Source organism: Oncorhynchus mykiss, chromosome 17, assembly GCF_057628025.1.
Source record: "Oncorhynchus mykiss isolate SJ-2025 chromosome 17, ASM5762802v1, whole genome shotgun sequence".
NCBI classification, from domain to species: Eukaryota; Metazoa; Chordata; class Actinopteri; order Salmoniformes; family Salmonidae; genus Oncorhynchus; species Oncorhynchus mykiss.
In genome coordinates, this window is record NC_143038.1 from 40,394,896 (window position 1) to 40,410,782 (window position 15,887).

General features: G+C 39.1%; 2 protein-coding genes across 6 annotated transcripts in view; one reads left to right on the forward strand and one right to left on the reverse strand.

Annotated features, from left to right (window-relative positions):
• Positions 1-6,598, reverse strand: part of LOC110494173 (serine/threonine-protein phosphatase 6 regulatory ankyrin repeat subunit C) — a 33,747-nt gene extending 27,149 nt beyond the window's left edge. For both annotated transcript variants that reach the window (XM_090205573.1, XM_036950250.2), the window contains exons 1-2: positions 5,457-6,598; positions 3,214-3,297 (exon numbers count right to left, since the gene is read on the reverse strand). In XM_090205573.1, coding sequence (XP_090061699.1) covers positions 3,214-3,297; positions 5,457-5,483 — 111 coding nt within the window. In that variant the 5' untranslated portion in view covers positions 5,484-6,598. The remainder of the gene's footprint in view (positions 1-3,213; positions 3,298-5,456) is intronic.
• A 2,149-nt stretch (positions 6,599-8,747) lies between these two features.
• LOC110494174 (coenzyme Q-binding protein COQ10 homolog A, mitochondrial) lies at positions 8,748-15,835 on the forward strand. 4 transcript variants are annotated; one of them, XM_090205582.1, is made up of 5 exons: positions 8,748-8,849; positions 10,715-10,861; positions 11,416-11,608; positions 11,744-11,845; positions 14,495-15,835. In XM_090205582.1, exons 2-5 carry the CDS (start codon positions 10,719-10,721, stop codon positions 14,660-14,662), a joined length of 606 nt encoding a protein of 201 aa, XP_090061708.1. In that variant the 5' UTR covers positions 8,748-8,849; positions 10,715-10,718; the 3' UTR covers positions 14,663-15,835. The 4 variants fall into 4 exon arrangements, with proteins under 4 accessions (XP_090061708.1, XP_090061709.1, XP_021424665.1 ...); XM_090205583.1 differs by having other exon boundaries at positions 8,754-8,849; positions 13,383-15,161; XM_021568990.3 differs by having other exon boundaries at positions 8,830-9,693.
• Positions 15,836-15,887: the final 52 nt, after the last annotated feature.

A 15,887-nucleotide genomic window follows, 5' to 3' on the forward strand; every position in this document is an offset into this window, starting at 1 on the left:
TTTTTTTGTGACCAATCCGAATGGTCCGAATATGATTACATTCTAGAAATCATTGGGAGGTACTCAGATCCAGACTCGTTGCAGAGAAGAAACTAACGTTAGCGTTTGGCAGCGCAAGGAGTCCGAGTAGCCAGGCAACAAAAGTGGGGCTTGAAATCCACCTTGGTGAGTAAAATTGCTCAGGCATCTCTAGCCTCTTAGATGACCCTGTCCTCCGTACTGGAATGTGTGCAGTCAGTGTAAACCCACAAGTGAATGACTCATGGCTCAGGCCTCACTCATTGCAGCCCTAGTAAGGAAATCACAGTCTTATTCTCCATACGCATCATTCAATCACTGACTGACTGACGGACTGACTGACTGGGTTTTGGTCGTACAAGTTAAATATGTAATCTGTCTTGCATTGCAATAATTCATGTTTGGATGCATTAAGGCAACAAAACTCTGTTAACTATGTGAAAGTGAAGTACAGGAAGCTCAACAGCATATTAATTAAAACCGTTTTTTTTTTGCTGTGCTTGAACAGATTCTTTGACTTTAAGTAGTGATTGAATACAGCCCCAGGTCTAGTGGCCACAACTGAGTATTTACAGTGGTATAATATTTGACCTCTGCCAAATATTGACTCCATGACAAATGCAAAGTATATTAACATATAATACAAACTGACTTACTGATTTAAGTTTTTGTTGTGACATTTGACAAATTGCAGCTACTGAATTTACATGCTGGCACCAAGCCATATTTGAACCAGTGCTGATTGAAAACATGCACTCAATTTAACACCCCTTCCTCTCACTGTAGAAGTTTCTAGCCTCTCCCTGTTTTAGCTCCTGCGAGGCTGCCTGTTTGTGTGTGTTTGTAAAGTGGACCTAGAGCATTGTGTCAGGGTTCTTTAATAGCCCACATAAGTCGAAATCCACTTTTTCAAGCTGAAAGACGATGGTATTATACAGTGACACGTTGTTTTGGCTCTGTATTCCAGCACTTTGGATTTGAAACAATACAATGACTATGATGAATGAGAAAGTTACAGATGCACAAATATCATACCCTCAAGACATGCTAACCGCTCACCCTTACAATGACAGGGGATGTTAGCATATTTTTTTTGGGGGGGGGGGGGGTATGATACTTATGCCTCTAAATCATCATCATCATTCATGATTCATTCAGGAATATCCTTAATCATGGAAGCATCCACATTAATGTAGAAGTGTTTAGAAACATATTCAATTGATATTTACAATAACAGTGACTCCAACATGACAATACATTTACCATTAATTTCTATTAGGCACAAAAACATTTTAAACAACCAAAACAAACACCTAATGCATCCAAGAAATGTGTAGATTCACAAGCTTGATGTAGTAATTGCATGCTATGAATATAGGACCAAAACACTTACTTTCTACTAATTTAATAGACATAAGTGAATTTGTCACAATACTTTTGGTCCCCTAAAATAGGGGGACTATGTACAGAAAGTGCTGTAATTTCTAAACGGTTCACCCGATATGTATGAAAATACCCTCAAATTAAAGCTGTCAGTCTGCACTTTAACCTTGTATTGTTTCAAATCCAAAGTGCTGGAGTACAGAGCCAAAAGAACCAAATGTGTCACTGCCCCAATACTTCGGGGCTCAATGTATATTTGGCCTTGTTGTGACAAATCCGAAATGCCCACTTTGTGCAAATCCATGTGAATGCATTGTCTTTTCCTATGATATGACAAAAATTAATTTCAACCTACATTTATTTTTAGAGCTGGGTTTTATTTTAATGTTACCAACGACTAGCATGGCATGTGTTTATTAAATCAGAAACAGCTGCAAAGTTCTTCCTCTTCATGACTGAGATGAGCCAAACAGCCTTGTGTCCACTTGACCGCCTCAGCCATGGAGCAAATTAAACATGTTTTTGCACCTCCGTTTTATTTTATTTTAAACTGAAAATTGCCCATTTTCACTTATTTTTTCATCTAGTCTGTATAATAAAACATTTAAAATACACATACACACATACATACATACATACATACATACATACATACATATATATAATACACATTCATACACACCTGACCATTTTAGAAATGTTATAAATTGTGTGATATGATAGGATTCGTACTGCAGCCGAAACAGCCTACCTACCAAAGGTTGCACCGTGTCCATTACAATATAGAAAAACACATCAACTATCTTTCAATAGTTGTCCATATTACCGGAGCTTCATATTTCTCTTTCTAACTTTCTATGGCGGATTTGCGGATGCAATTTAAGGAAGATGCCAAAACTTGAGATAATAATAGATGGCGAAGTCAAAGATAGGCCAGTGGTTTCCATCTCTAGCGATGTTTTCCCTACAGCAATGATTATGACGAATCCAGCTCCAGAACCTGCTATAGCACAAGCTGGCTAATCTTTTGAATATGGTGTAGTCAACAACAAAAAACAGCAACAACAGATAACATTAGCTAGCTAGATAATATTATCATGCTAGCTAGCTACACCGACAGCTGTCATTGCCCTATTTGTTGATGGTTATTAACTCCACGTGGAAATTCCCACACCCAATTTTTTTATATGCATAAGTAGCCTTCATTATTTGGAGGTGGAACCTAAATGTGCATTTCTTCTTTAGGACAGGAAATTACATTGAAATAGTGGCTGCAACTTCCTCTGGGGGGGGGGGGGGGGGGGGGGTCCTTTAATCTTGACAGCCAACTGGTCAGATTACCAGAGAGGAGGAACCTGAACTGACCAGCTACTTACTTGGATGGAAGATGCCCAAACTCCCTTACTGCTAAGCTTTTCCTCCCATCAATCCCTTAGCCATAAGCTAATCTGCTCCTTGTCCTCAAATACATGGGCCACGTGCATTTACGTTCAGTGCACATACACACACACAAAACACAGCTTACACTCACAAGATGGCTCTTTAAGAGAACAACATGCATAGCTACTGTTGGAAGCTGAAACCAAGAATGTGAAGTGCAAAATATTGTGGGTATAACATTACTGGTCCAAAGGATGATTGATTGACTCTGTGTGATATTAACTATATCTGATTCAAAGTTGACAGGAAGGTCAAAGCATGTAGAGGATTTGACAGGTAATCCCTTCCTGCTTAACTGGCTGGCCCGTTAAGCGAGATGTGGAGGAAATTGATTCACACGGGGTCATGTTCATATGTAGCGAGCCATCTTACCAGTGCATTGACTTCTTCATTCTTGTGCAACAAAAACTTCACTTCTTCTGCATTTCGGCTAAATATAGCCTGGACCAGTGGAGTCTGGAAGAGAATATAAACACAAGAAAAATTCTGAGTTCAAATAAATACCATGTTTTTAAGAGTCAAAAAACAAGGGGGTGGGGGGGGGTTGCCCAGCTATCGGGGATATCGGGGAAAATCATTGGGGAAAAACACCCCCCTCTATGGGACAAAATGCTCCCTGAAGATTGAATTTAACACATTTTCATACAATTTATTTTGGCGTTTGAGTAATTGACTCTTAAAAACAGAAGTCAAATGATCTTATTTTAATTCAATAAATCAAATATAGGAACAAAATGACATTGCACATCTCACTATTAATATCCTCACTATGATTTATATTATTTTTATTTTATTTAGATGGGGTTGAGGTTTTAATGTATTTTTTTTAATTTTCGCCCTTCCTGTCCAAATCATCCTAAAGTATCTCAAATTTGTGTAACTCAAAATTACTTCGAAATTATTATAAACTGGGTGGTTTGAGCCCTGAATGTTGATTGGCTGAAACCCGTGGTATATCAGACAATGCACCAAGGGTCATATAACAAGAGGTACGACGAAAAGAAATCTGTTCTAATTACGTTAGTAGCCAGTTTATAATAGCAATAAGGCACCCAATGGCTGTATCCAGGCACTGTGCATTGAATCCTGCTAAGAACAGCCCTTAGCCGTGGTATATTGGCCATATAACACACCTCTGGCCGTATTGCTTAATTTGGACATGATTAGGGAAATACTAATATTTACTACTAATATCATTGACTTGCATTCATTGCCCTGGGAGACTAAATGCAATGTGGTTCGAGAAAACAGATGTTTGCCAAGGCAGAGATGAGTGGTCGACACAGAGACGCGCGCGGGCAGCAGTGAACGCATACATTCTAGCCTAATGACGTTTATCCCCAAGCCACCCTAATGACATACCGATCCTCCTGTGAATATTTCTTGCAAAGTTGTTTGAAATGTTCGCCTGAATCACATAAAACTATGTCATAGTCAGACTACATGTCAGCATGATATTGGTGTGATGCTTCCCTGATAACACAGGGTGGATGATTGTCATTAGCAAGCCATTTGAACTTGATTGGGAATTACTAGCAGACAGACACTAGTCAGATTTGCTCACTAGCTAGCTGCATGCACCCAACACAACGTACTTGGAAAACGCCTCATCACGCAGTGTGATTCAATCGTAACAGCTGATGGAAGTGAAGTTAGCTTATTATTGATTAACGTAGTGTCTCGTTAACTAGCTAAATACACAATGTGCAGCTAGCTAGCATTTATGTGCAACTAGCAAGAGACCTTACCAATAAATGTTAGTGACAGCCCAGTCCCTAGCTAGCTGATTGTAGCGAGCTACAGTAGCTAAGTCCGTACCCTCGCTGCCAGCCATCTACCGTTAGCTAGCTAAGCATTTAATACATTGGTTGGTTGTTGTCTGAACAAGGTGTGCATGCCGAAAATGATAAAATCCCAAATGCTTAGACAGTGGCTGGCTACAAATCTGAATATGACTCATCGCCAATGCTAGCTAACTAGCTACCGCATGGAATGGAAGCCTAGCTAGCCGATTAAACTCAACTCCGCTATTTATAATGGAGTTGAGCGGCAACTAGTGTGGACGGACTGGAGCTCCGACCTCACATAAAATGACGTTTCTATTGAAACCTACTGATTTTAGCACCCAACGAATAGCCCGAAATTAAACACGACATTGGTATGTGTAATTGGGGGCTATTCGTTGGGTGCTGAAATCAGTAGTTAGATTATTTTTTTTTACTACTTTTTTTTACTGTATGTGACGTTCGCGTTTCAGTCGCCGCTCAACTCCATCATAAATCATTTAGTTAAGTAGATTAGACTGGTTAGGCAAACTGGTCTAACGTTCGCGTGTAAAATCCTATTGCCAAATGTAACTAGTTGGCATTAGCAAGCGAACAAGTCATTGGTGACATCATTTTAGTAAACAGTCTCACATTAGAATACTTTATTGGAGCATGTAGAATGTGATCAGACTGCATCGTTTAAATAGCCATAAACTACTTTTCAGGCCAAGCACCGCAGCTAGCGTGAGCTAGCTATCAAACCCGCCCTCATGAGGAAATAGTGATAAAGGAAGCAACGGTTTCAAAAAGGAATGTTTTAGCTAGCTAACGTTAATGTGCATTACCCACCTGGTCTGTTATGTTTTGTACTCCCATCTCCCAGTCAGTCAGGCCGAAGCTTCTTCATTAGGATCGGGTGGAGATGTAACTGCGATATGTGTTATAGGGGCAATTATTCGGGGAAGGGTTTGTTCTGTGGCGTGTTTGCTCGCAGTTGTTATTGCTCTGATAGACACAAGTGTGCGTTTCTGAACGGCTGCAGTTGGTAAAGCTAGCTAGTGCAGCAGCGACATACAGTGGTCACTTTGAATAGTGTACCAACATCCATCCATAAATGTAATGATTCACCAGATTATTCCTTTAGTATAGTAATATCGTAACTATGTCACAAAAATATGTCTGCAATAAATGTTATACCCTTCTATATCGGTCTTCTCCAAGAAAACTACCTGGACTAGTTGTGTGTTGGGTAGCTGTATCTAATTTTTGTTGTTGAGAACATGCATGTTTTTTTTTTACAATCTTTTGTAGTTGTCAACCTTGCCATCTTTCCATCTAATTTGCGACAGATTTTCATGAAAATATTCTAAAATATGCATACAAACAATACGCACATTTTCCCACCAGAGATGTTTGCGTCAAATTGACTTGTCGATAAAAGGCTGTGCATAGCGCACATAAAAAAAAACGTTTGCGGTTTCAATCGCATTTTCAACTCTACTGAGTGTGTCCATACTGCTATTGACACGTGCTCTCTTGCCAACAGCAAATACAAAAGTGTATGTGCGTGCTGTTTGCTAGAGCTCACATATAGCCTACATGATGAGATTAGTATGGACAAAAGAGCGAGATAATTTGTATTTGTCAAACAGCAGCTAAGTGTCGAAGATCATGTTACCAGAATAAAACCCTCGATATTTACTGGAATGGTGCATCAAGAGCATCACCTTGCACATTCAACCCTGTGAAGTTAATCATATCTAATGTATTTAATCTGTAGCCTAATAAACTGCATGCTTTCCCGACGAGTTGTAGTGGGACGGACAACATGTCATCGCACCTATATGATGGTTATTATATCAACATTTGTGCATAAAAGCGTTTCCACCAACATTTCTCGCATAATTATTTTTACCTTACACAAAACGATCCCACCTTGTCTAGCGCACTTTGTTTTGTCGACATTTGGAAAGTTTACCAGAGAATGGTCTGTTTCCATGAGGCCTGTCATTACATGTTTTATCCGACATGTACTTTATCAGCATAAAAGGGTTGGATGGAAGCCTGATTATTGTGATAAGTACAATCATTGCCAAAATAAATTACTAATAAGTCACGTGATTAGCAGCTATTTACCTAATTTAAGTGGGAGTGGCCTAATCTAGTCACGATGACATTTCAGAAGAATCGAATGCTGCATTCATAACCAAGTGGTAAAGTTGCGAAGTCGTAAATACCAGTTGGATACATTCAGGTGCTTTGAACGCGTTGAGAAACGCTGATTGGCTAATGTCCAACAAGCTGCGTGAACCATAAAAATGAAAGTACAGATATTATGCTTTTAAACAAATTACAGTGTTCAAAACACATTCATTGATTGCTTTTCATTTTTTTTTTTTATTCGTTGCATTTAACTGTAGAAAATGCTGTTATCAATCAAATAGAAATGTATTTATTACATGAGCTGAATACAATTGGTGTAGACTTTACTATTAAATGCTTGCCTACGAACTTTCCCAAAGATGCAGAGTTTAAAAAATAATAATAAATAAAATAGTAACTAACACAAGAGGAATGACATAAATAAAATACACAAGAATGGAGCTATATAAATGGAGTACCACATCAATGTGCAAAGGTACGAGGTGACCAGGCAGGGTATAGTGACCAGGCATCCAGATAGATAATGATAAGAGTAAAATAAAGAACAGAGTTGCAGCAGCAAATGATTAATGTAAAATTGTGTATGCTTGTGTGTGTGTGTCGGTATGCTTGTGTGTGTGTGTAGTGTTTGAATGTGTGAGGGATTTGTGTAGGAGTGACAGCATAGTGTGTGTGAGTGAGTGTGTATATAAAGTATAGTGAGTGTGCGTAAGGTCAGCGCAAGATAGAGTCCGTGTCGATAGCTTGGGTACCATCAATAGACTATTTAGCAGTCTTATGACTTGGAGCAGAAGCTGTCTCGGAGCCTGTTGGTCCGAGAGCCAATGCTCCGGTAGCGTTTGCAGTACAGTAGCAAAGTGAACAGTCTATGGCTTGGGTGGCTGGAGTCTTTGGCAATTTTTTGGGCATTCCTCTGACACCATCTGATGTAGAAGTCAATGTAATTTCCTTAGTAGGTGACGTCAGAGGTCAGCATGTGGGAGAAGTCAGATCTCAGGAATGATAGACAAGTTCCCTACTAGTAATAGAGCTCGCCAACTTGTAGTCCTAAAACCCTGAAATAAGTCACCTTTGGTTCATTAAGCCATCCACATGGGGAAAATAGGCTTTGGAATAAACACAGAAAATAAGGTCTGAGGTTTACACAACCTCTATAAATGTGTTTTTTATTCATACATAAATTCTTCAAAATTCACAAAAAAATGTTAAGTGATGAAGACAATCTCATAGAACAAAACTTTTTTTTGTTTTACCTTGTTAGGGAGTCATACTAAGACCAAGGTCTCTTTCACAGATGAGCCCCAAATTACATAAATTTGAGAAAATAGAGACACAGCAAAATATAAATACAAAATGCAAGCAGAAAGAAAAACATGGTCATAAAAAACAAACACAATCAGTAATAAGGTCCTCAATCAGCTTCCTGTATTGCCCTAGAGGCACAGAACATAACATTTAAGAACATTTTGAAGGTTGTTCCACAAATAAAGTGCAATGAAACTAAAAGCTGATTTACCTAACTCAGTAGAGACCAAATTCATTTGTAGATTTAGCCATCCCCAAGACCGGTGTGGTAACTTGAATGTCTACAGTTTAGTAATGATGTAAAAGTGCTTTATATATGAAAACATAGCAATGTATCAACCTAAGTGACATCAAAGACCGCCAAAAAAACTTTCTGGTAGAGAATGCAGTGATGAGTCCTAAAATTGTCATCTGTAATAAAGCACATAAACATATAAGATCTCCTAAACCTGTGTTTACTACTAACCTTATTTTCGGGGATTATCCAAAAACTCTACAAAAAGCCATTAACTTTCCTCATAGGCTTTCTCCAACGAACAATTGCTGGTTCTTACAAAAAGACCCCCTTGCTATTTATCTCTATTACCAACTGGAGGAGAGTTCAAGAATATTTTTCCCAGTCATGTAGTCCCACCTTCACACCTGGTTATGAACGCAGAATAACATTACGTTACTATCAGCAAAGAGGAAAAGCCGAAGCGAGAGGATCAACTCCGCGCCCAAAATATGTCAGCGCGAGAATACATTGATAAGCAGACCAAGTGGGGATTTTTGGTATGGAGGTCTATGAGTCTCGAACTTGGTTAACAAAAAATTTAATTGCGAATTTACGACGTGAAGCTTATTTGATCGAACATAAGTTTCGTAATGTTTAGGTTTTTACGAACGTACCGATATAAAAGTGGACGCGCATGGCATTCCGACAATGTTATATGAGAGTTGTGTTTCTTGTTCAAGCGCGTAATGTTCCCACCTTCCTTCCGCCTTTGCGGACATGTATTTCCATTGTTAGAGGGGTCAATCGACTATCTTTTCAATATAATAGATCCTACTTGCCACCAGTTGACCTGTCCGGATAAAGTAATAATAAAGGAAGAAGATGGCAGACGAAACGTTATGTAGCTAGCTTGCTAAACAGTTATGGCAGTTTATTCGATTGAGGCTAGAAAGCGATAAATGACATTTCTGAAATGTTAGTTAGGTAGCTAACGTTAACTTGTGACTGACTACCTGGCTAGTTACCGCTAGCTAGCTAGCTAGCTAACATTGTCCTGTTACAAACTACTTATTTAATTAGTTAGACATTTTACATTCTGAATTAACGTTACTAATTATACGTAAATGTGTATAGCATCAGCCAGTTAGCGTTCTAGTAGCGACCATCTCATAGCTTGGCTGTGTAGCGTGAGCTAGCTAGGTTAGGTAATTTGCTAGGTTAGATTGTTGTTGCCAGTCACTGTCTTATAAAATAACAAATGGCTGGGTTGGCGACTGTGACCACCCTTCGATTGCCTATAGGCATACGGACATTCAGTGAGTTGCGAGATGTCTCTGCATTTGGCAAAAACCGGTTGAATACAGTGTTGGGGCCAAGAATACGGATTAAACAGCCAATCAGGTAAGAGAGTGGGGTAGGGGTGATGATGGTGCGGTTAAAAAGTACACACCAAGAAACTAAAATGAATAGCCTGGGCTTTAGTTGATTAAATCACTGAACACAACAGGCGCTTATTAGACAGGCTTATATTTCTTTAATGCGTACAGCTTTTATTAATTTGCATAGTTAAACGTTTAATTCCAGCATTCACTTCCAGCATTTGAATACATTTATTAATTTCCTGCCCAGTGTTATCGTGTACACACGGTGCCACGTTTGTCTATATAAAAAATAAAAAAAATATTATCCTTTGTGCATTTTGGGCAGTACTTACTTTCGCCACTAGAAGATGATCGTAGGTTTTCTAGGGGTCTGTAATCACGAAGTAGTTTGTTTTTGTGCTTGCCAGTTAGCTAGCAGTTCTCAGCTGTTAGAAGCCTATTTTTCTGTTAGAAGCCTATTTTTTTTTTTAATGATTTAACCTTTATTTAACCTTTATTTAACTAGGCATGTCGGTTAAGAACAAATTCTTATTTACAAATACGGCCCAGGGTTAACTGCCAAAATGACAGATTTTGACTTTACCTGCTCGGGGATTCGATCCACCAACCTTTCGGTTACCGGCCCAACGCTCTAACCACTAGGCTACCTTCCGCCCAAAATGGCTAGTAGTTTTTTACTGGTGATATTAATAGATGCTTGCCATCATTCTTTCGAGTCATTACTGAATTATTCAATGAAGAAAATCAAACATGAAACAATTCATGGTTACCTCGTTAACTATTCATTTAGACACGGCATTTATTTAAAACCAGTGTTTTTTTGCAGAAATGTGTTAAGTTGCCCGGCTATTAAAAGGGACAGGAGGCTATTTGAGACAAGCATTTAATTAACGTTTTACGGTCATTTGGGTGTCCGTTGGGTTTCAACTGGTAACATTGTATAACAAGGGTCTTATGGATGGGGTTTATTAGAATGCAATGAACCCGTGTTTTAAAGTGGTGTTTTGCAAGTCTTTGACTGATCATTCTTGGACCAACAGATATATGACATCTTGTGGCATCCTTATGACCAGAACCCCCAGGATTTTTATCCATTTGGACAGGAGGACAACTATCATTCCCCCCAGCAGAACCTTCCTTAGTCTGGCCAACAAGAGGAAACAGTATTCAGAACGAAGAATCATTGGGTAATGTAGACATTACATCTGTGCTTCTGCTTCAGTGGACATGGCTAAATGCTGATTCATTTAAAGGGCCATTGCAACCATTTTCGTGATGTCACCAGGCAGGCCAAAACTCCATCGCACCAAAACGAACTGACATTTCAGGTTGTCTTTTCAAACAGCTCTTAGACTAAAATGGTATTATTATAATTTTCAGTTTTATTCCAACCTCAATGTGGAAATGTAAAACACAGGAAATCACGTTTTTGACTGCACTAGGCCTTTAATCAAAGCATCCCCTTGTGCTCTAGTTCTATGAAATGTACTGTATCCCATAACAATATTGAGAAAACACATGGCAAGGGCCACATACTTAGCGTTTTCTATCTGCGAACTTTGATAAGAGCCTACTACTGTCCCTGAACAACAGATTCATGTAAATGACAAATATACTAACATCAAATCAAGCACATTGCATCATTATTCAGTGTGAAGACTAGCTGTATCGTCATATCAGCAAAGTATGGTCTCATGCAAATATGCTAAGAATACTATTTCCCCCTTTTTTTTCTCTGTAGTTACTCGATGCAGGAGATGTATGATGTGGTGGCCAACGTGGACGATTATAAGCACTTTGTTCCGTGGTGTAAGAAATCTCAGTTCATCATGCAGAGAGCCAGCCATGCTAAAGCCAAACTAGAAGTGGGTTTCCCCCCTATAGTCGAGAGATACACCTCCATGATCACCAATGTGCGCCCTCATCTAGTCAAGGTTCGTAAGCTCAATCAACTCCATGATCTTATAAGTCTATTGTTTTGCAGTGCTTTAAAGTTATTCTTTAACATTTATTCACCAATAATAACATGCACTGCATCTCATTTTACTGGCACTTCCCCTTTCCCGTAGGCTGTATGCACAGATGGTAAACTGTTCAACCACTTGGAGACAATATGGCGTTTCAGCCCTGGAATACCTGGTTATCCCAGAACCTGTACTGTTGATTTCTCTGTAAGTGTTTCCTTGTCGCACCATGCAATACTATTGCTATGCAGCTAGGGCTGTTGCGGTGACCGTATTACCGCCACACTGGCGGTCCTGAGCCATGGAGGTAGTCAAATTCCACATGACTGTTTAGTCATGGTAATTAGGCTTCTTCAAGCTCTGCTGTTTCTGCTGGTCATTAGTAGTCTACCAAACTTGCTTACTGCCTGGTACTCAGCTCTCTATTGTCCCTTTAATCACTCTGACATCCATGCAAATGTGTTCAAAAATCTAATCAAACACTTCATGAGAGCCCATGAGCTCATGTTGCTCAACATTTCAATAGGCTATGCAATTGCGGGAGAACACAAGAGTGATGGCCGCTAATAAAAAGGGGATCCCATCAGCTTTCTATAGGCTAGGCCTACTATATTTATTTCTCAACTTTCCTAATATTAAGCAGATTGCTTATATTTACAACAGGAGTACAGCCTACCTGGCTGGCATGCAAATAAACCACGGGGAAAAGCATCCTCCATTCACTATTTAAGTGCATAGGTGACATGTATTTTTCCACTTGCTCCTGTTTTGATACAGGTGCATGATAATGGTCCCTTCTAAATCAAAACAAAAATGTCACACATTATTTAGTATATGTAAAGACAAGATTGAATCCAGAATAGTCTGATGGGTGACAATATTAGCCTATCACTTGTGAATGATGCTCAGCATAAGAAATTATGCCTTTTTTTGCGACTTTTTCTAATCCTAGTCGCACACCTCATGTAGCCTAGCCCATAGGCCTATTTGTTTTAGAAAGGGGGATACCTAGCCAGTTGTACAACTGAATGCATTCAACTGAAACGTGTCTTCCACATTTAACCCAACTCCTCTGAATCGGAGAGGTGCGGGGGGCTGCCATAATCTGCATCCACATTTTCGGTGCCCAGGGAACAGTAGGTTAACTGCCTTGCTCAGGGGCAGAACGACAGATTTTTGTCAGCTTGGGATTCGATCCAGCAACCTTTCGGTTACTGGCCCAACACTCTAACAATTAGGCTACCTGAAGGTTTGTAATCAGAACGAAAGTGGCCAAATAACTTAAAATTAAGCACATTAATCCGCTTTACAAGGGTTGTGGAGCCTAACTGGCATATAAAAGCAGCGCGTGAGTTTCAAGTTTGGGGAAGATAATTTTCACCATAGAAATGCACCTTTATTATAAAAGCATTACATGCATTATTGCATTTGCAGTCACTTTTGATAATGGTGTTTTCCTGCTAATGGAACATTCACGCTTATCCTATTACCATGTGTACATTGCTGTGCTTTATAATTTTAAAAAAATAGCCTAATAGTTTACCATTTTAAGCTAAACGTTCTGATCTGTTGCGTCAGCCACATTGCATAAAAAAAAAATATTCTAGTGGCTATATTAATTTGGGATCTATCGCATCCCACAACTGTCCCAGACTATGTTTGGAATATTTATTTCTCACATAGAATAGGTCAACTTTTGTACTATGGGGGATAGTAGATTGACATGTTTTTTGCTGTTCATTAGGCCTACTCATCTTGTTGGCTGACGAAAAGTAAATGTGAACAAATATGCACCTCGGAATTGGATAAGGATGTGCGCAGTTGTGTCCCCGACGTGTCTGTCTTCACTTGTAGCCTGTGAGAAAGACCCGATCACCTGAGTGAGACGCGCTTCGGATTGCACAGCACACTCAGGGAGAAGGGCACAACGCATCATTCCGGCCTGGAAAAGGCATGGATTTTTTGAGGGTGCATTATGGCCACAAAGGGGACCGTGAAATTTGAGTCATTATCAAGTGCTTGTCAAATTGTGAATGAGAGGATGTTGAAGTGTGTACAGCCTGCGCAAAAAAAAACAACGCAGAGCACATGCCTTTCAAGTGACTTTTTTTCAAATCATCATTCTCATGCAGCCTTACTATGTATTAAAAATCAAAACATACAGCCCAATGTTTGTAGAACTTAAGTTACATTAATAACTCTAAATTAAGCATGTAGCAATACCTATTTCTTTGTTAACCGCTCAACACAGAATAATGTGCGCACTCCATTGTTTTGAGAAAATATTTATGTTCAATTCTATTCTTCATACTATAAAATAAAGCCACAGAATTATAAGCAAATCTGGTCTGCTAAATGAATTAGTGTAGCCCACAGCCAGATCAGGCCCTAACATAAGGGCAACTCAGAGTATGCTATTATTTTCTTCTGAAATAAACTACATTTTCTTCATATCATGCTTCTTTAGACCTGTCTAAAATAAATCATGGATTTATTGTGAAGGTGTAGGCTATATTACATGGATTTATTAGACTTTTTAAAATGTAGATGTTTCAAATGTCTACATCAGTGGCTTGTAGGCTATGTGGAATCCAGGAGATGCTAAATGTGTTAATTAACATTCAATTACTGTGAGGCCGACAGTTATTTGCTTTGACAATCACCGGCTGACTAAATTTTGTGACCGCCACAGCCCTATATGCAACAAACTATTTAATACTTTGAATATTATAGTGGTGTGAACTTCTGATTAAACAGACATTATAATTGCAGGTTTAATGACCTAATCATCTATTGGGGAAACATGATTATGAACAGAACCTCAACAATTTTCCGCCTATGCTTATTGTCTTGCAGATATCTTTTGAGTTTCGCTCTTTGCTACACTCGCAGTTAGCGACGGTCTTCTTTGATGAGGTCGTGAAGCAAATGGTTGTTGCCTTCGAGGGCCGAGCTTGCATCAAGTTCGGCCCAGAGACTAAAATACCCAGAGAACTCATGTTCCATGAGGTGAACCAAACGTGAGCCTCCATGTGCTTGTACATATCTGGGAAATTCACACGTTTTCCCCACTTTCAACCCATTGCATTTTGTGGACGACCATTAGATAGATGACTGTTGTTGGACACGGTTGAAGTGGGGAATGGATCTCCAGCTTGACTGCTTGAACAACACAGCCACCACTTGCATGTGAGAAGAGCATCATTTCAGACTGGGACCGTCCTCCGTATGTACTGGATTCTTAGGCCATTCTCCTATTTATTGCCAATTTGCTGCAGAGCCTGATATTTACTGAAGCAAATTCCATATTTTGTAAAGTGTAATGAATTGTCAGGCTTTCAAGATTCTTTTTACCAATCCAGTAAATACTTCCGCTAGTTAACTGGGGACTCATAAGAGAACTGAACATAATATATTTTGGGTGGTCAGAATTACCATGTCACACCCATTTGATTTTCATAAGATGTTTTAACTGGTTTGAATCATGTCCACACATTAAATCTATGTACAAATATAAACACAACAATTTAACTGAGTGTGTGTATATAAGGAAATCAGTTCATTTAAATAAATTCACTATGCCCTAATCTATAGATTTCACGACTGGGATTACAGATATGCATCTGTTGGTCAGATAGCTTAAAAAAATTGACCTCACAATAGGGCTCAGGATCTCGTCACACTATCTCTGTGCATTCAAATTTCCATCAATAAACTGCAATTGTGTTTCTTGTCCGTAGCTTTTGCCTGCCCATATCATAACCCCACCACCATTGAAAGGGAGATTTATATCGCTTTCCTGTAACATTCCCCTGATTTGCCTTAATGTTTATTTTGGGGTAAAGAGACATTTTATATTTTAACGTCATATTAATCTCCAGCACCACCCCAACAAATGTGAAAACAGCAGGTTTATGTTTTGAAAAAGTTTACAATGACATCAGTGTGCATTGTGATTTTAACCAATTATAAGTAGGCATTGCCTACTAATTGGAAACACTTAAGAGGAAGACATCATTTACCTCAAAACATAAACACTCCCATTTTCACATAGGTTGGGGTGGTGCTGGAGATGTTGAAAAGGGGTGATTCTGTTGTTGGGAATCAGGGCTCTTAAGGTCCTTCCAGCCATTACCACCCCGTTTATGTATGTATTTTAGACTTTAAAACAAAAGCCAATAAACTAAAGTACAACTCTTTTGTCGCATTTGTCAATATCAGGACATTTCAGGTTGTCACAGGAGAGCTT